The 22,079-nt window shown below is 37.5% G+C and overlaps 1 protein-coding gene across 22 annotated transcripts in view; it reads right to left on the reverse strand.

Annotated features, from left to right (window-relative positions):
• EPB41 (erythrocyte membrane protein band 4.1) overlaps nt 1-22,079 on the reverse strand; it is a 206,431-nt gene that overhangs the window by 24,184 nt on the left and 160,168 nt on the right. For 15 of the 22 annotated variants that reach the window (XM_055083300.1, XM_055083292.1, XM_055083306.1 and 12 more), the window contains one exon: nt 1,396-1,524. In XM_055083300.1, the coding sequence (XP_054939275.1) occupies nt 1,396-1,524 (129 nt within the window). Of the gene's footprint in view, nt 1-1,395; nt 1,525-2,742; nt 3,193-22,079 lie in introns of all 22 variants that reach the window. The other 7 variants (XM_055083316.1, XM_055083286.1, XM_055083277.1 and 4 more) reach the window with 1 other exon arrangement.

Here is a 22,079-nt window from a genome sequence, read left to right on the forward strand (position 1 = left end):
CATGGAAGCAACCTAAATGCCCATCGACAGACGAATGGATAAAGAAGATGTGGTACATATATACAACGGAATATTACTCAGAAATAGAAAGGAACAAAATTGGGTCATTTGTTGAGACGTGGATGCATCTAGAGACTGTCATACAGAGTGAAATAAGTCAGAAAGAGAAAAACAAATATCATATATTACCGCATATATGTGGAACCTAGAAAAATGGTACAGATGAACCGGTTTGCAGAGCATAAATTGAGACACAGAAGTAGAGAAAAAAACCTATGGACACCAAGGGGGGAAATTGGCACGGGGTGGGGGTGGTGTTGTGATGAACTGGGAGATTGGGATTGACATGTATAGACCGATGTGTATAAAATGGATGACTAATAAGAAAAAAAAAAAAAAAATATATATATATATATATATATATATAAAGAAAAACAACTCCACACAGCAACCCGAGCTCATTCAAATTACTAACAATGAAGGAGAAATATTACTAAAAGTATGAAGTAAACAAAAATTTTAAGTATTAAATTCTAACATGATTTTAAATTTAATTGTAATAAATTGATTATAATTATTATAGCTGTTTCTTATTTACACATTCAGGCATGGTGCTCAAGTTGATTCCATACAGTACTGTATTTTATATAAGCTTTACAACAGAATCATGAAGTAGATACTAACATCATGCGGGTGGAGGTGGGGTGGGGGGGCATCAGGTCTCACAGAAGTTCAACCACTTGTAAGTTAGCAAATGAAGAAACTGGGACCTGGGGCTTCCCTGGTGGCACCGTGGTTAAGAATCCACCTGCCAATGCAGGGGACATGGGTTCGAGCCCTGCTCCGGGAAGATCCCACATGCCGCGGAGCAACTAAGCCCGTGCGCCACAACGACTGAGCCTGCACTCTAGAGCCCGCAAGCCACAACTACTGAGCCCACGTGCCACAACTACTGAAGCCCACATGCCTAGAGCCCATGCTCCGCAATGAGAGAGGCCCGCGCACTGCGGCAAGGAGGGGGCCCCTGTTCTCCACAACTATAGAGGGCCCGTGCACAGCAATGAAGACCCAACACAGCCAAAAATAAATTAATTAAATTTTTAAAAAAGCTGGGACCTGAACTCAAGTTTGTTTGACCCAAAGCCCATGTTATCAACCATTACACTAGACTGCCTTCCCTAACTGAATTGGGTGGATATAAGCAATCAGATCCAAGATAATGTTGCTTTTGAAAAAGTATTTTGGGACATCTTGAGATCAGTACTCTCTTCTGAAAAGAACTGCCCCAGAAAAGCCTAGCATTATTTGCAGCAAGTGATTAGCGACCCTGTGAAGAAAGGTTATTCATCATGTTTACTGTAGTCTTTGGTTCTGAAACATCAAACTGTGTCCTACCTGGGCAGCCTCATAAGTGATGGTCTTGGTCTCGGTGTGGACTATAGGGACGTCTTTGGTTGGAATTTCACTTTTCACAGCATTGGCAGTGTCTGAGATGGTGACAGTCTGAGTCTTCACCAGGGGAGGCTGTGAAGCAGTAAAGAAACAGAGTTACCGGAGTCTTCTGAAGGCTGTGGAGAACTAACCTTCTGACATTGAGCTGATCAAAGTGATTGCTCTAATCAAGCAAACGGCTAGCTCAATCTTTGCCCAAGACTTGGACACTATTCCAAAGTAGCCCTGACAAGGTGTCAAATCATGAAAGATATTAAAGAACAGCATTACTATAATCACTTTCACATGCTTAATGGAAAGCTATGATATCAGACAGTTACGATTGGTGATATAAAACACTTCAGACTGACCTTCAGAATTTGAATATAAAACTACTTGCCAAATAGCACTCACTTTTGTTTGTCCTTGTGACTGTACCATTAAAATTAAGAAAATCAGTCACATTTCCTCCCCTATGTACAAATGGTACATGAAATAGCAGTGGCATTGGAACACATTACCCTGGAATTCATTAACTTCTTTCAAATCAATGTCAGACATTCACTCTGGAGTTATTGAAAAGAAAGAGTATTTGGAAAACTGGAGAGAAAATAATCAGTTCTACCACCACCTGGTGATTAATCTCAGAATTTCAGAAGAATGAACATGAGCGAAATACCAAAGGTTTCTTGTCCATCAGCTCACCTTCCCCAAGACTATAAATCACCCTAAAACTACCATTTGATTGTGGTAAAGTTAAGTGGCCATCCACCTTAGCATAGGAGATTAGTACCTATAATCATGGAAGCTCCCGTGAGTGGGGTCAGTGGGAGTGGTGGGCTGCGCTATGTGGCTGCAATACACAAAAAATTATTTGGGGCCTGACTCCTTATTTAAAAAGTCAGTTACCCCTTGTAATTAAGAGTATTTGAATTTTTTGAGCAGGGTCTCAGAACACTGAGGGCTCCTCATCACAGAAGTCTCAGAAATTCACCTCCTTACACAGCCCATACTTGAGCAAGGAAAAGAGGAACGTACTTACACCAGCTTCATAAAGATAAACAGCTGGAGTTTACCCCCAAGAGTTTTGTTAAGTCAACAGGGGAGAGAGCATTTCTAGCCTTGGTGTTAGTGACTTTGAATAAATTTCTTTGTAGTAATCAAGGACTTCAATTTTAATCTGTGATTTTGAAAAAAAGCCAAGAGGCTACTACCCTCACCACTGCCACCACCACCACCTCCTCCACAGAATAGATTCTGGCCCTCTCCCAAAGTGAGTCATTAGATCTGCACGACTGAATCAGTTACTACCTGGAAACTTCGAATGAGGGTGGGGAACTGGTTACCCACATGAGAGTCAAGAAATGATCCATTTTGCTCTCCAACAGGCTCTCCTGGTATAACATGTTCTTCACTACTCTCTGCTTTTTTTTCAGCAAGTTGCAGCTCAGAGGAAGCTGGTGATATTGAGGACTTTAAGGCACTGGCCTGTTCCTCCACTCCTACACATTCCCCACTTGGACCTCTCGACATTTCCTTAATATCAAGATAGGCAGTTGCCCCCTGCTCCTTCTCTTCTGTCTCCTTGCTGCTTATGGAGAGGGAGCCAAAGTCAAAGTTTTGTGGAGACTCCAACGGGGTAGTCATTTGGCTCTTACTAGGAATTACTGAATGCTTGGGGCCCTCCCATTCAGAGTCAGGGTTGGTAGATGGCCCCTTGGTCATGGCAGCCACCTCCTCTGTGCGAATGCCATTTATATTCTACAAATGAATGAACACATACAAAAGCAAGAAGATTAGAAATACGTGGGGAATACAGTGAACTCTGAGAATCAACAATGATTTCTAAGAGGCCTCAAAAATATTAATACTAATATAAACCAAGAATCTTAACTCCTGAGGTGGTCAAAAGGAAGAATTACTGTTCACTAAACATGTCAGCAGCTTAAGTGATTCCAACCTCATTTTGGTCATATTTCTACAACATGGTTAATCTGAGAAATGATTTCGATGTGCCTCACATAGTACCAAGCACTTCGTATTACTATGGTCTTCTCTGTATAACACATACTCTTCATACTCGGAGGAGTCACTATTCCTAAATACCTAACTCATTACTATGCACAGGACACATGCAACTTATAAGTCAATAAAACATAAGCTTGAGGAGTCTGATCAGATTGAAAAATATTCCACGTATCTCCAAGCCATATGTATCATCATGCTGGCCCATAATGGAGAAGCTAAAATCTAGACTTTGGTTGGCAGAGATATGGAAATTGAGTACATCCAGCACAGACTTAATCCAATCATGGTCAAAGAATTAACTATAATATCAAAAATAGTGAAACATTTCTTTGTAAACAGAATAAACGCGACTGAGCAGCTGAGAAGTATTTCTCCACAGATGAATGACGTATCTCCAACCCCTAAGAGAAATAAATCCTGGAAACACAGAGTTCCCTCCTGGGCTAAATGCCTCATATCACAGGGAAAATAGATCTAAAATAAGAACTTTCAAGAGAATGTGGATGAGAAGATAACATCACAGTAGACCTACTCCTAAAGTTTAAAGAAAGGTGCTGTGGGTGGAAGAAAAGTAGGAATTCACACTATTAGGAAAAGAATAGGAACCATTTGAGAAATGAACAATCTAACAGAAGCCAAATGTCAGGAAAATCTGCATGTGCTCACCAGAGAGCTGTACATAAGTCACTTAGGTCTGAAATTTTGGTAAGATCAATTTACCATATTACATGCATGCCATAAAGGAACTTAACAGAAAAGGACTCTTTTAAAAAGGTGTTCCTGGAGTAGATGACGTACACTTGGAGCAGCTTACACATTTTAGTGCTCAAATCACACTACACGTATTATACTTCTTAAAAAATCGCTGCTGCTCCTTAAGTTGTAAACCAGCCTACATTTTGATGAATATAAACCAGTGGCCAAGAAAGGTAAGAAAAGATGCACTGCACTCAAGAACTCCAGGCCAACCTTACTTCTAGAAACAGTCAACTCAAGAGCATCTCAAAGTGGTACAAGTTGAACTCACATTAGACAGGTCTTTCACTGACTGATCATGAATATTACTCAGGACATGAAAAGGTGGAATTGAGAGATGACAAGAGAAACTGTCTCTGTCTGCAGATGTATCAGAGATACATAAACTACTCTTGCTAAGGGTATATGAATTTCCTCATGTTTAAAATGAGAGTAATACTTGGTTTGGCTCACAGGGTTCTGAAGATCAAATACAATAATATATATGAAAGCATGTAAATTCTGTAATTGTCAATTACCATGTAGATTCACTTAATTCAATCAACATTACCTGAGCACCTATAATAGGCTAGGGCCTGGAGGACACTAGAATGAGTTTGTTGTTATGTTATTAACACACTGTACTACTTTCTAGGGCACTTATTTCACCATTTCTTTTGAGTCAGACAAGCTGCTATGGAGCTGCCCAAAAATAGAGCTGGTAATAAACAAACAGGCTTTCTCAAATTGCTATATGCTAGCTCTAGCGCTGTGAATAGCATATCCCCACCCACTCACATGGAGAGGCACTTCATGGCTTCTCCAAATAATTTTGTCACAACTGAGAAGGCTGATTAATAACCAGGAAAATACCTAAGATAATCAAGTAAGAGCCAATTTTATACCAGTCTGCTCAAGTGATAAGTAGTGGTCTGTCATCAAGAAGCCATTTGTGAATTAAATGTTGCTTAGGCCAGCACCACCTGGCCCAAAGTTGCCTACTGCTGAGTAAAATTAGATAGATCAATCATTTTTTTCAAAGCAGGAATAGAGGAGACCAAGGGTAAAAGCTGTAGCCACAGTAATATCAATTCAGCAAATATTTACTGATCACCTAATATGTATTAGTCACTGGAAATGAAAGGAAAACTGATAACAGTTGGGTTGGATTACCACTTAGAGCACTCTCACATATGGTCAAATCAGCCGCTCCAGTTGGCTCTGTTGTCCAGATCTCTTGGACAACACAGCCAACTACTTACTGGACACTCTCCCAGGCATATGGAACACAATATGCCCCAAACTAAACTCATCTATTCCACTTTAATATCTCCCTTATCTGTCTACTCTTCTCTATTCCCACACTTACTATCTTCATTCAGGCTCTAATAGTGCCTCACCCCACTTACTACTAATGCCCTAAACAATTTTTCTTCTTTTCTTTCTTCCTTCCTTCTTTCTCATCTCAAACCTTCCCTGAACACATCCTCTATTCTGTCGTGAAAATATTTATTTCTAAAATGAAACATTGAAAATTCCATTTTTCAGGTTAAAATCCTTCAGTGGTTCTTCATTGCCTTCTAGATAAAGTTCAGGTCCTTTATTAAGACACAGAAAATACTATAAAATATGACTCCTACCTCTCTCTCCAGCTTCACCTTGCTATAACTCCACATGCATCCTTCTCTCCATTCAAGACAATTTGCAGTTCCTAGAACAGAGTATGCTTTCTTTTGTCTCCGTGCCTTTGTCAATATCGTATTGTTCCTTCTGCCTGCAAGTCCATACTCAGCTCAGGTCAGTTCTTCTGGAAGTTTCCCCGGGCTGCCTAAAGTATATTTAGATACCGTGCCTCTTTTGTTCCCATTGTACCCTGTCATTATTGGTTTACTCATCTGTCTTTTCCATTAGACTGATAAGAACTTGCTATGTTTCTTAGCTCTGTTATCTCTCTTGCACAGTTTTTGGCACGTAATAGATGTTCAGTAAAAACTTGTTGAAATTATACCAAATAAATCCAGGAGCCCTAAGAACTGCTTTGCCTTGTGCCATTCAAAAACTAAAAAGGCTTGGGACTTCCCTGGTGGCGCAGTGGTTAAGAATCCACCTGCCAATATAGGGTACAGGGGTTCGAGCCCTGGTACGGGAAGATCCCACATGCTGCAGAGCAACTAAGCCCGTGCGCCACAACAACTGAGCCTGCGCTCTAGAGTCTGTGAGCCACAACTACTGAGCCCACGTGCCACAACTACTAAAACCTGCGCACCTAGAGCCCATGCTCCGCAACAAGAGAAGACATCGCAATGAGAAGCCCACACACCGCAATGAAGAGTTAGCCCCCGCTCGCCGCAACTAGAGGAAAGCATGAACCTGCGCACCTAGAGCCCATGCTCCGCAACAAGAGAAGACATCGCAATGAGAAGCCCACACACCGCAATGAAGAGTTAGCCCCCGCTCGCCGCAACTAGAGGAAAGCATGCACGCATCAACGAAGACCCAAGGCAGCCAAAAATAAAAAAATAATCAATTTAATTAATTAATTAAAAAAAAAACCAGAGATGCTCTTTCAAAAAAAAAAAAACAAAAAACTGAAAAGGCTTGTTTACAAAGAACATAAGAAGTGGCCCACTTGACCAGACCAGAATTCTATCTCCTACATCAGTAAAATAAAAGGAAAACTAACATTATTGCATGTTCACCGTGTGACAGTCACTCTAACATGTTTTCTCATTTAATTTTTCACAACCTCACTATGAGGTAGTCACTATCTCTATTTTATAGATGAAGAAACGGAGAGGGTAAGCAAGTCAGACCTAGGAAGTGATGGAATCAGGGTTTAAACTAAGGTCAGTGTTTGATTCTAAAGCCCATTTCTTCCCATGGCAACGGGAAGTATCTCAAGTAGGCCCAAAGGACATGTCCTATTATGTTCAAAAGAATATACACTAAACCTATTCTTTTGGGAAGCACAAAGTTGTCCAAAGTCCTCTTAGCACAGTCTGGTTTTAGTGGCCGACACCATACTTTGAAATATAAGGAGAAGGCTGGAAAGCCAGAAGAAAAGATTGGGTCAAAAAGAAGATTTAAAATCCCCATGACATAAGACACCCACAATTTGGCATCTAATATGAGTGAGGAATTTTAACTGACAGTGCTGTGCCTTTGGCTATGACCATCAGCATGGAGCACTGGATTATATAAGATTCTGCACAGCTGCATATACCAAATTGGCCTGGAAAATTTACAGGGATCTTCTCAAGGATATGAATAAATATGACTGCGTCTGCACCACCCACAGTGACAGATAAAATTGAGATGTGATGTGTTGCTTGTCTGGCCTGATGCAGGATCTATAAGAAGGATGCTACAATAGAAAGACCAGTTGCCTGTATAAAGTACCACAAGGCTGTCTAGTTGGTTTCAAGAATATGAGTAGGGGGACTTCCCTGGTGGTGTAGTGGTTAAGAATCTGCCTGCCAATTCAGGGGACACGGGTTCGATCCCTGGTCTGGGAAGATCCCACATGCCACAGAGCAACCAAGCCCGTGCGCCACAACTACTGAGCCTGTGCTCTAGAGCCCGTGAGCCACAACTACCGAGCCCGTGTGCCACAACTACTGAAGCCCGCACGCTCTAGGGCCCATGCTCTGCAACAAAGAGAAGCCACTGCAATGAGAAGCCCGCGCACCGCAACAAAAGAGTAGCCCCCGCTCGCCACAACTAGAGAAAGCCTGTGCTCAGCAACGAAGACCCAAGGCAGCCAAAAATTAATTAATTAGTTAATTATTTAATAAAAGAATATGAGAAGGAAGAATGTTAAACCAATATTTAAGTGAGCAGGAACATTATTTGATTGAAAATTCTCAATTTTACTTAAAAAGTCAATGGTTCCTGCTAAGTATGATAATTCAGAAATCAAGAGATTTTTAATTTTTCCCTAAAGGCTTTCTCTTGAAAATGACTTATTCAAACAGATTATGTCACAGGATCATCAAACCCTGAGTATGTATGTGACTTTGTGAGTTATAAATAACCTCTCCCTTGACTTAGGGATTACAGATATTAAGAGCAGGATATGGGTGTTTTATAGGAATTTTGCTGCTACTCCATTAAATGCAATCCAGAGTCTTTCGTTTTAGGTTATTTTTGAAGGAAGGGATTTATATATTTGAAGAGACTATTGAGAGAAGTACGGTTATACTGACAAGACTCTCTTATCCTATAAGCAACACAATGAAAATAAATCCTGAAAATCTTTCTAAAATTTTGCTACATAAGCAAGAGCCATATAAGTTTTTTTTCTGGAGGGCCTATGTGGTAATTTTCCCCACACACATTTTGTCCTTGTTCCTTGCTTAATGAAGTCCAATTTTACCTTTAGATGGCAATAGGAAAACAATTCCTTTCTCTGTTAAAAAAAAAAAGAAAAGGAACCTGCTATTGTCTCATTTTATCTTCCTATACATTAAAATCCTGGGTAGGTAGTTAAGGACCAAATGAAGAACAGCAGCTCTTTCCCTGCCAACCTTGTCGTATGATTTCAGGGACATACTTTCATTTCAGGACCATGATTAGATTGTTGGAATAAGGGAAGAGGCAAAAATGCTAACTTCAAAGACTAAATCCCCCTCTTAATAATATGCTATGTTTTATTTCTTACCAATTTAAAAATTATATTTTCCAATGTGTGTAATTACATACATGAAAAAGATGTCAAGGTATACTAAAATATCAGTAGGGGGCTTCCCTGGTGGCACAGTGGTTGAGAGTCCGCCTGCCCATGCAGGCGACACGGGTTCATGCCCCGGTCTGGGAGGATCCCACATGCCGCGGAGCGGCTGGGCCCGTGAGCCATGGCCGCTGAGCCTGCGCATCCGGAGCCTGTGCCCCGCAACCGGAGAGGCCACAACAGTGAGACGCCCACGTACCGCAAAAAAAACAAAAACAAAAAAACAAACAAAAAAAATAAAATAAAATATCAGTAGGGGTAGGATTGCAAATAATTTAATTTCTTTCTTTGTGTTTTTCTGTATTTCCCAAACTTTTTAAAATAAATATGCATTACCTTTGTAATAAAAATGCTATTAAATAATTTTTCTTATGCAGGCTTTTACACTGGTTTCATAATGAAGTGATCTGTAAAACCCAAAGAGTCTGTTAAACAATTTATGAAGGAAGTGCTGATAAATCCTTAAAATCCTCCAAGCCTTTGAAAACAGTTAATAATAAACCTTAATGGTTTCCTAAATGAAAAAGTAGTTAATGGAAAGAATGATAAGAAACGTCAGTAACTGGTAAATAGTATAAAAATTCTCTTTTATATGGAGAATATAATATAAAACTGTAGTAATTTAGTGAGTGGATTTTGAAAGTCAAAGTCAAGGATGATGGATAATCTATCTGAGTGGAGAAGAAATAGCTCAAATGTAAGGTGTAGCTTCATTACATTTTGTTTAATGCTTTCTGATTTAGAAATGGCAGGGATATTCTCAGGAATATGACTAAAAATACGGTTGTATCTGTGAGTTGTCACAGAGTTTCTGTGAATTTCTTATTAGACATCTGCTTCTGAAACAGTAAAGACACTTAAGGAAAATTATCACTCTCTTGCCAAAGTCATGATAGCAACTGGGAATATAAAATATTAAAGCATCCAAGACGTGATTTGAACATTAACTCTAGATTAGTGATATAGACTATAGATAAACACTATCATACTTCACATCAGAATGCTTTATATTTCTTGTGTGTGTGTGGTTTTTTGTTTGTTTGTTTTTGTTTTGGCTGAGTGCCCTACACCTCAGGCTGAGACCTTCTTTTACTGAAATTAAGTATAAGACAGCAGAATGAAATTACCAAATTCAATAAATAGGTGTTTAATTGCCACCTCAGAAGAGAATCCTCTTTTAGGTGCTTTTGAGATAAATAAAAGAAGGCAGTGATCCATTTTCCAGGGTACTTAGATTTAGCTGAATGAAGGTATTAACAATGATATGTACAGATAGCAGTTAAATATATCTGCATAATAAACTCAGGGCTGTGTGGTGGTTGGGCAATGGTGGAACCCTGGGGAGAAAGCAAACTTTTATCAGAGCTGGTCAGTAAGCTTAATTACAGTGTCTTGTTATTTTTTGTGCCTCTCAGGTATTATAACATTACACTAAACACTGAAATAAGCCAGTCAACAATGTTACTGAGTCCACCATTAGCAGAATTAGACCGCTGACAGAACAATTTTAAAAGAAGGAAGAAAATACAGTGATATCAGTTACAAAGCTAACTTCTAATGAGTCTTGGAATCAATATATGTTTAATATTAAGTTTTCAGAAAAATCCTTTTCCTTCATATTCTACTCAGTATTTTCAAAGATCTATTTTTAGAATACCTGTGAAAATTTTATCATCATATATATATATGCATGTTTAAACAGACATTATAGACAAATTAATAAATATGGGTTTTCTTACTTGCTGAAATTATACAAGACAAATTTTAAGAGAAGGGCAATTAACATGCTAAGGTGACATTTTATTTTATCAAAATGACTAAATTGAGAAGCAGGAAACACAAATGATGATTGCAAAAGAATTTTCTTAGTTTGGCCAGACCAAAATACAAATTCTCTCACTAAATTACATAAATATCCTGTCTTAACCCACTTTACCAGCGCCATCTTAAATAGTCTCAAACATTCCCTTCCAAATCAGCAAGAGTTTCACTTTTACAGAAATATACTTAGAGGTTCAAGCACAGAAAACCAAAAATACTTTCTTTGATAAAGAACAAATAATTATTAGAATTATAAAATGTCATTTGGTTTGATGACGAGGTGTTTTTGGTTTGTTTGCTTTTGGACACCAATCTAATTTTCCTCAGACCTGGTACTTGAGGTTTGATTTAATTAATGGGAATTTGAACTATTGATCTATTTAAATATCCCCAATAAATACATAAAGGAAACAACTATTTTCTTCTAAAAAATTCAATTCTTTTTATTGAATGATTTTTAAACCAGGAACCAGATTATCCCCAAGGCCAAACAAAAGCCCTGAGACTCTCTGTCTCAACAATAGGAAAGACCTCATTTCTTATTCCCATTTTCTGGTTCCTACTGACTGAAAGATCCTATTTCAGGTTCTGGGACATTCTGTGAAACAACCTGAGGGATTTAAGGCAAGTTAAGGGCAGTCCAGTATTAATAAATCAACTCATTAGTGGTTTGGGGATCTTAGAGCACCATTGTTAATACCTAGTTTTATAAGTCATTAGAGCCTCACAAATTCCAACCCTCTCCTTAATTCACTTTCTGTAACTTTCATCACATTTTCACTTGGGGACTAAGTGACTTAGGATATACCTGTATCATAACAGAATATCACTGGACTGAAACATCAAAGACCTGGATTTAGCTCCAGTTCTCTCACTTAAAAACTGCTTGTTCTTAAGTAGGTCCCTGAGCCGCTCTGAGACTCAATTTTATCACATAAAGCAAGAACACCACTACCTACCTGATATGGCTACTGTGAGGGTTAACCGTGCAGAGTGTTCAAACTGAGGTGCTAAGCAAATACTAGATATTATTTGTCTTTATACTATATTTCTTAAAATATTACTTTTTGCAAAGAAACATGAACCAGAACCAGTCATTATGGAAGTGTTTCTTGAGTATCCAAATTAGCCAACCCTATGGATTTAACTAAGGCTGGTCTTTCAGCTTAGCACGTTCTGAGCCAGGTTCTCACTATATTTTAGAGGACATCACCAGGTAGAACTTAGAAAAAAACTGTGATAGACGATAAGAACTAAAATTGATACACTATGAGGATATTTAATTATTCCTGAGCCAAGATTCTCATGAAGAACACTGGATAGGCCACTTTTAATAGTTTTGAGAACACTTCTGATTAGTCACAAAATTTACAACCATTTTAAAGCTTAATAGATTTATTGCTGTTTCTAAGCCCAAAGCATATCTTTTTATGCTACGAACCACAGATTCTGCTTCCAGAAATTCCTAAATTTTCTGTAAAAAGAGCCTTTGAGATTTAGCATACTATTTCTATAGTCACTTTACCCAATGGAACCTAAATCCACCACATCTATTAAACTACCATTGGTTTTCACATTCTCTTCATTCTATTTTGCCATTCAATCAAGTAAACTGAGAGTTAGGACTAGCCTTGGAAATACTGCTTAATGATATGATCAACTCTGTAATGTCACCATCATCTTTGCAATGACTCTGTGGCCTATTGAAATGCAAATACCTCAGGGAAGGTTAATACATTAAACTTTTATCAGTGTTCCTGTATGTCAGGAAAAATGGGGTTTTGGGGATTCGTTAGGCTTATATAATTAAAAAAAATAAGTTTTGATTAAAAAAATAAGTTTTGATAAGAAGAAAGGAGTGAGCAGAAGGTGTCAGTGGGATTAAGGGGGAGGGGTGTGCACAGACACACATACACCCACAGAGCACATTACCCTTGCTTTGCAAACCCCGTAAGAAATGCTTTGTACTGCAAATGCCCACACAACCAGCAGGAATCGAGGTTATCTTGCTAAGCACAGAAGGAAGATACCCAGCAGAAGAGTCCAGCTCCTGGTTCTTAACTAAAGTAAACAATAAATATTACAGTCACTTAAATTATCAAGATGTATTTAAATAATACCCCCAAATGGTCTGCAACATGCAAACTAAAAAATGTAGTAGACTCCAATCCTGATAAGATCCGTTAATTGCGAGTGCTTTGTTTCCACATACTTCTCTCTAACAAAACATGGCAAGTTTATGTCTCAGCAAAGAATGGCTTTAAGTGCCTTGGGAAAAAGCTCTATAAAACGAAACACGTCTTTATACATTTACTATAGTATCGATATTTGTAATCTTATTCCTATTTTGAAAAATTAATAATATCGGTGTTTCCCTTGGTTATAAAATAACGCTAACCTGGTGACTTTTTGTTGTTTTTTAATTTGTTAAGTTAAAACAAATGCTTTTAAAGGGGCACTTGCAATAAGAGATAAATCAGATGTGGTAATGGCTTCTTTTGTAAAAGCCATGTGTAAACAGCACATAAAGATGACAGGTCAAGCAGCAGTAGCCCATTCTTCAGCCGAAAAAGGAAACAAACGAAGAAAGGAGAACAAAAATTACCAAAAAGAAAAACATCCCCTCGCCCCTCCACCCCCAAAACCTTCATAAATAATAGTTTTGTTACACTTTCGGTGGAAAACTCAGGCCAACGGGCAGTTTAGAAAAGGACATTAGAATCACAAATGCTCAGGATGGGGATAAACTAACAACAGAGTAACCACGTGGCTAGAAAAAGACGATTTTAAAATTTTATCTTTCCTCTCTAGTGTGTCATTCTTAATCATGCAATACATTTCTCTTCAGTCTAAATTTTCTCTCTTGACTATATCTTCCCCTACTTTTTTTTTTTTTTTTTAAATAAAGTTGGTATGCTACTGGTCCCTGGCTAGAAGTACATTCTTATAGTGATCACTAGCTTCTCCACAAAACTTGAGTCGTTTTCACTGTCCATTGCTATTCTCTGGCATATAAAAATTACATCTGGATAAAGGAGTTTACTTAGGAAGATGCTGGCCTTTATTAAATTACGGTTGGTAAAACTGCCTATGGTAGGAAAATCAAAATCGTTCTATAATGCAGCCTTTTACAAATGCCAGCAAATGGAATTTGCCAATGACAATTATCCTTCAAACATAGTTTTCATCATTTCTTAAATAGTGCTGTTATTAGATTATCCCCAGAATAGGTGAATGCAAAAGCAAACATCTGTAAAATCAGTGCCTGATGCAAAATTTTAACTATTAAATAATAGAAAATTTTGCCTTAACACTGCACTCACCAGCAAGGACTCCACAGATCAAATGAGTGTTCTCAAACCTGAATAGAGCTATAGAAATCAAAGTGATTGAGCATATATGAAAGGTTATACTAAACATGTCTAGGAGACCAGACATGACCAGTCAAGTTTATTTCATTACACTAAGAAGGGTTGAGCTGAAGAGATGGAAATGGAAAAGAAAGGGCTATAACCAGCACAAAAACTCTGATCATTTAGTGTGGAACACAATTAAATACACTTGGCAGGATTTCTCAGAAGTCCCAAAATTCCAAAAATGATTAAAGCCACAATAAGCACTTAAGGAAAATATTATACCCCAATTTGATATCTAGAAAATAGCACCTTGATTCCACAGAACTATATACAACAGAAAACGATGACTAGATATTAATTAGCTGTGTCTTCTCTTCCCAAAATATCCTATAATAGTGAAATGGTTTTCCATGTTAACGTTTTCAATAAATTCCTAAAAGGAATGTGACTTTGGAGAAACACTACAAAATTTTGTATTACTCAGACATGGCAACAAAGTACATACTTTGTGCTAGTAAACAGACCACTTCAAAATGTGGAGTGCTGGTTTTAAGTAATCACCTGGATGATACAATAGAATCTAGAACTGTGAGACTAAGATAAGAGATAAGGTTCACCAAGGTGAAGTAAGAGATTAAGCAGTGGACCTTCTGTTAATTCCACATTATAGGAGCAGCTCTCCTCAAGCCCGCATATCCACACCCACTCCATCCTCACTCTTCAGTATGATCAGAGAGGCATTAATAACTACAAATTTGTAGAGTGCTTCTTTTTAAAACAAACAAAAAAACAAATTCAGCATATTAAAAATGCTTCTAACAGATGTGACAATTACATGTGTTGTAGTGACTGATTAAGTGGGTTAGAAAAAAATTATTTTTAAAACTTCGTATAAATAAGTCAAATAGTTCCAAAGCTGGTTTAAAACATTAATATTCTCAGAAGTGAACGCATGTGAATAAGTTATCTCTGTTTTAGGACTGAGCATAAGACATTTACTGGGCCACACAGAAGAGTGAAAATATGGGAAAAACAAGAAAATTTTTCTAGAAAGACTGGCTGACAATATCTCTTGTTGATCTGCTGAAGCAGAGGTTCCTTCCCCCCCTTTTTTGGTAGTGGGTCTGTCTCTGTGCAGCATTACTGACTCATTTCCTTAATGATTAGTAGCAACCAGAATCAGATTTGCAATAAGATTTATTTGTAATAATTTTACATATTAACAAAGCAAATAACATGAGAAAAATATCAAAGAAAATGTTCCAAAAAGAGAAGTTCTTAGCAGATTTCTTTAGGCTTAAATATCCTGCTCAACTGCTAATGGATAAACAATTTATTCAACTGTGTATCATAGCTAAAGGATCCTGGACCAGGGGGAAAGGAACATAGATTTAGGAATGAATGTGTTAGAAAGCACCTCCCAAAGCTAATTACAGATCAAGGAATCCTTCAAAACACAACCAGTCAATTAGGGAGCAAAGACACCTCCGAAAGTATATAACCTTATTTTATTCTGACTTCTTGGTAAATACTGCCCAAATCACCCCTGAAGTAGGGAACTCCTCTCAGAGAAATCTTTATTTTGAAAGAGGAACCCTTCTAAAATGTTTCCCTTAGATACCCAACCTTAAATTTATACACTATGGTGTACCAAAAATTTAGAGTGAAAATCATTTCACTTTCTTTACCATGTTCATTAGATATTTCTAAAACCCGGCTACAGAGAAGGTGAATTTGGGAATTGTTTCTTTATTCCTTAGGGGGAGATAGAGGCAGACCCTTAAAAACCAAAAAGAACAAAGGGGTTAGCTGGATTTGTCGCTGAACATGTTAAGAGCACAGTTACCACAGAACAATTTGGAAACTGACAGAGGCAAGCGTGTTGTGGTGGTAAAGATATTTTAGATTATCGTTCAGGTGTACCCTGGCTGCCAGATAAACAGGAATGAGTGCCTTGTCTTTTGTTTTCCATTTCTAATCATAAACAAGACCAAAAATACTTCAACACTGAATGAAGATGTTAAGATTGTGACTACAACTCTTCGAAACAGTACAAAGGCAGAAAATCTAACTGATCAGTTCTCTGTCGCTCTAGACCTATGTCGGGGGACAGCAGCCTACAGCCAGCAGCCAAATCCAGTCCTTTCCTTGCTTCTGTACGGCTATGAGCTAAGAATGGTTTTACATTTTTAAATGGTTAGGAAAGAAATAGAAAAATATTTAGTGACACATACAAATTATATGAAACTCAGATTTCAGTGTCCACAAATAAAGTTTGACTGGAACATATTCATGTTTCTTTGTTTATTTATTGTCAATGCTGCTTTCACTCTACAATGGAAACGTTGAGTACTTTTGACAGAGACTATATGGACTGCAAAGCCTAAAATAGTTATTATCTGGTCCTTTACAGAAAAAGTTTGTCAACCCCTGGTCTCTCTGACATACAAAACTCTTGATACCACAAGAGTTTGATACATTTGGTGTTTTTATATCATATAAAACACAAGACAAATGTATCAAACTGCTCTCTGAAATGTATTTTAGATAAATGCAAAATGTCAAATAACAGGTTCTCTTCATGATATCACACTCCAAGATGTATTTACACATATAAACAAGTACCCTGGTCTCGATAATACATTTATAGTGAAAATAGTTGATTATTACTGTGGTAAATGGATAAGAGCTTTTAATTGAATCAAATTACAAGACATTAACAAGAGAGACTGACACCTATCATAGAAGTATACGTAGATTCTTTGAATAAACCAAGGACCATACTACAGGATTAATAGGAGAGACACTGGCTTCCGGGCCGTATATGGGTTTTTTGGGCTACCTGCATGTACTGATTGGGCATAGGGTGATTACTTTGGCACAAACTTGTGTCCTAATACAAGAGATTCTAAGTGAAAAGTTAGACTTTATCCGTTACCATGTTACTAATTATTTAATTCAATTTAACAAATATTTATTATTCATTATATATCTGAGATACAAAGGTATCTTTGGCAAACAAAGATAGATAAAACAAGGCTTCATACCTCTGAGAATTTCACAGTTTTGAGGAGACAGGCAAAACTAAAAGAGATGGATTAATGTTTCAAATTTTTAATATCACTTTTTCTAGTGGGGCTCTAAGTCAAAATCAGAATGTTAAACAGAAAGTAAGTTTCCATAACTGTATCATATCAAAGTGGTATAAATCAAATCACGTGGGGGCTATTATAGAGGATGTAAAGGTTAGCCAGGCTGTCAGAGAAGGCAAGCAAACTTCGAATGCAGGCTCTGGTGGTATGCTGCTTCAGGATATAATGGCAATACAATCTTGTCAACAGATTCTGGGCTACAAGAAGTTTCCAAAGCTACAAAACTATCCCACCCCCTCCCCCAACTCCTTTATCCAAAAAACAAACAAAAAACCCCAAGTGCCTGCGTGATCTATGAAGAAGCTAGGATTTCCAGGAATTCCAAAATGTTCTTTTAGAGAGGGCAAGTCATTGGGAAGGGACATAAAACTGAATAAATAAACCATAGGGAAGCGACCAATGGGCAACGGAGCCAGAAAGAAAAAGAGCTGATAAAACAAGAAAAGCTAGAAAAAGAAAGGAAGAAAGCAGAAGGATAACATGCTAGGAGGAAGACTGGGACAGAACTGGATATCAGATGGTAAGTTATCTGAGGGCAAGAACTGTGACTAATTGCAACGTGAGAGTTACTTTTAACTATGGTGAAGACCTTATAATGTGGAAGATAGAAAATTCTTCAGAATGCCTCCATTTAGAACCAAGAAGTGAAAGCTACAGGGAAACAGACTTTGACTTAATACATGAATGATTAATATCTAAAACTCTGGGATGTCGAAAGACATAATGTGCTATATCTTGGGAGATGTTTAATCACAGGCTGGGAGACCACTTGGTGTCTGAATCTCTAAATGATATTGTACAGAAGAATCAAGCATTGGAGGGGAGAGGAGTTGGATTGGGGGCCTATCCAATCCTAAAATTCTGATAATGCTGCCTCTTTGCAACCCATCTCTGCAATACATTGATTGCCCTAGAGGGCAATGAATAAAGAATGGATAGCAGTAACCATGTTTTTCCTTTAATTCTTATTCTCTGTGTTTTGTTGAGATAGGATTCTATACATATGGAGACTCTTCTTTAAAGAGACAGAATTAAACTGCATCCTTTATTGATTTGGGGGACCTGAAAAGATAGTTGGGACTCTATGCCTTCCCACCTCCTTTAATCTTTAAGATTAGATTTATTCTGTTATTTACCCCAAAAAGGATTTTGACTATGATAAAGGGGAGGGCTACCCTCTAGGATATCAATCACAAAAGATTAGAAAAGCATTCCTAACGTAGATGTTTCCTCAACAATCTGTCATCTGTACATTTGGTTAGACTATTATTAAAGTTATTTAGCTTTCAGCCTTTATTTCCGATCTGTGGGAGTAATAAATTACTCTACTTTCTCTTCTCTTTATTTTTCAAGTTCTAGTATGAAAGGAATTTCGTTTACAAAATGAAATACTCCATGAATTTGTAATTGCTGATCACAGCTACCCCTCTTCCTGTTCCAGCCTAACTTTATATGGCTTTCTTACTTTAACAACAACTTCTTAACCGTTTCAGGTGTCCATTCCTAAGGTCCACACCAACATGTTTCTTTTTGCATCATGTTCTGATGCAGTAAAAAGGAGATCCAAGGGCATGAGGGATAACAGCAGCAGCAATGAGCCAGGCTTACTGATACTATTCCCTACAGTGTAGAGGAGGCAGATGGAGTTATCCCACAGATAAGAATAAGGAGCTGTCTCCATTTCTACTACCAAAATTACAAGCAACAGGGCTCATTTGAGTGCAGTGAAAAAAAGCAAAACTTCTATGTGTAATAGAAACAATATAATAGTCTTCCGCAATGTGATAGAGAATGTAAAAAAGTGGGATTTTTATAATTTCTATGAAGACGAACAAAAGAGAAGGAAACTTGGTAGAAAAGTTCTATATATCTTTACTATGCTCAATACTCTTGGCAAGAAAAAAGCAACAATGAGAAAGTGTCTCATATTATTTTTGAATTTTCTGTCTTCCTTTTGTAAATACATGATCACTAGGTAAAGCCTAAATATAAATTTTGATTGGTAATGCCTTCAAAAAATAACCAAACCTCTAATGCGTAGGATGTCTTATATGCTTTTCTATAGGAAATATTACAGTAGTGACTTAGGAATGTAGGAAGAAGTGAATTGGCTTATATCCACAGAAATTTCAGAGTAACACTTACAATAATATTTAATAGAAAGAAATGTACTAGGATCTAGGATGGCAATGAAATCTAGTCCACAGATAATCACTAGTCTCATGTTAGTCAACAGAGTCAATATCTTCTCCCTTCAAAACTTTTACCAAAGATATAAACAAGTAGTAGAATTGACCCATGCAAACTGAATCTCCTTCATAATCCATGCATTAGCATAAGAATATGGCTAAAAGATAGGTCCAAAATATAGAGGCTGGATTTATCTTCAAGTATGGTCCACTCTAAAATACCATATGGGTAAGACGAATTTCTTAAGAGTACAAGGAATTTTTAACTTAGGTAGTTTTAAGTGTTTGGTCAAATATCAATACAGAGTTGATGGAAATCAACACAGCTATTTAATTGCTTACTTTTATTTTTAAAAATCCAGGAAGTTAATGTGTTTGTTTTTTTAATTTCCAGTCCCCAAAAGACCAAGAATTTAATGACAACCAGAGCTTCTGGTTCCTGGAACATGTTACAGATTCATTCTCATGAGGTAGGTTTGTCTCTACGTTACTAGGTGGAAATCTGGGCACCAAGTAGTTAAGTGAACTTCTCAGAGTCACCCTAGAAATGACTAATAGCAAAACCAAGGCAAAAACCCCAGACATTTTACTGGTCCGTATTGATACCTTTAGTCCAAATTGTTTTTCTCTCATCAACCTACTGTTAAGAAGCTGAACCAGGGTAAAACCAACACACAGTAATTTGGATATGTCTCTGGTACCAAGAATGAAATGAGATGTGAGAGGGTAACCAAGACTATTTACAGCTTTATGTTATACATATTGGCAGCAGTGTAAAATATTTTTCTTCGGATAACTGTGATGGGCATATCTTTTGAGGCTGCATTGGCCAGCTTATTAGTCCAATACAAAGTATCAGCCCTTCCCCTCTCAACCATTCTCACCCTATTAACAGAAGAAAGGAACTCTCCTTTGATCATCAGTAAGGACCTCTGAGGATTCCTGCTGCACTTCAGAAAACCGAAAAGTATTGTTGGCTTACACTAGACTTCTAATGGACTTGAAATAACCCCAATACAAAGGGAAACAAAACTCAAGGGGACATTTACAATAATAATTAATAAAATGCTATGTACATGGATGAAAACTGGAAATATAATCTGAAACAGTTATAAAAGTGTCAACAAAATCCTAAGATTATTTCCTTTTTAGTTTCTTGAAAAAAATTCAAAAGAATCTAACCAATGCCATAGTTCTGTTATTTCACAAGGAAACCTCTCATATCTCTATTTCACAGATAAAGGGGAGTACTGATGATGATCACTTTCTGTGTTAAAGAATGGTTCTGCAATATTTCAGGTTAATTTGAGGTCTCTTTTTTCTTATTATGAGTGAATCAATAAATATGCTTAATTACAAAATATTTCTTATAAACAGACATAGCCTGTGACATGAAAGATATACCAGATTTTAAATTTTAACCTGCTTCTCACTTCTTTCCCATCTTTTTGGATAGCCTATAATAACGGATTAGAAGTTTTCAGGAAATACCAGAGAATTATTTCTACATGTCTCCAGAGAAGATAGAATAATAATAGTGGGTGTTAAAGGACAAAAGATTCTTGGCTTTAGGGTTCTCTTTTTTTGTTCTAAGACTCCGTCATCTTAAAAACAAAAAGTCGGGCTTCCCTGGTGGCGCAGTGGTTGTTAGTCCACCTGCCAATGCAGGGGACACGGGTTCGTGCCCCGGTCCGGGAAGATCCCACATGCCGCGGAGCGGCTGGACCCGTGAGCCATGGCCGCTGAGCCTGTGCGTCGGGAGCCTGTGCTCCGCAACGGGAGAGGCCACAACAGTGAGAGGCCCGCGTACCGCAAAAAAAAAAAAAAAAAGTCTTGTTTAGCAGTTACATCAGCTGGAAGTGTTGAGAAGTAAAGTGCAATAATCTCAGTTTGATAACACTATGAACTCAGATTTCAAAACAAATATTTGAGACAACATTAACCAAATCATCCATATTGGTACATTCAAGCGCCAAAAAAAGCAAGCTACATGCAAGATTTCATTAATACTGAGGGGAAAAAAAAAAAACAGGTTAGGTATCCAAGTTGTGTTGTGAAGAGAGAGCACACGCATATTTACTTCAGGTAAGTCTTAAAAATCAACATGCAAACAGAAGACACATACTTGTCACGACAGAACCTTAGCTCACAAGGCCATCAATGAAAAACAATTGATTTCAACACACATGTAAGAATAAACAAGTCCAAAGTCTATCAGAAAAACAAAATATATCGATATCTTTTTTAAGCTTATCATAATGGCTAAATATTGCTTCTAGCAATACAATTACTTAACTCATAAATAAGTAACACAGTATTTTAATTCAGAGAAGGGTATATTTACGTACAGACCTTAAAGAAATTTGTTATTCCAGGACTTTTAAAGATGGGCAGAGTAGTCTGGAAAATTCAGCCCTGGCTGGAGGCTAAAGGGCACCAGCACCATTTTCCTTAAACCATCAACATTATACTTGTGAAAAATGCATTTGACCTTTGCAGATCTCTTCTATACACCAGGCAGGATAAAGTTGTTTGTCCCTGTACGTCTCAGAAATACACATAAGAAGGCCACAGAAGTCAAAAGCCCTTTTCCAAAAAAGGCCTTTGTATATATTGGTTTGATATCTCAAGAAAAGGG

Source organism: Physeter macrocephalus, chromosome 3 (genome assembly GCF_002837175.3).
Source record: "Physeter macrocephalus isolate SW-GA chromosome 3, ASM283717v5, whole genome shotgun sequence".
Classification (NCBI taxonomy): Eukaryota; Metazoa; Chordata; class Mammalia; order Artiodactyla; family Physeteridae; genus Physeter; species Physeter macrocephalus.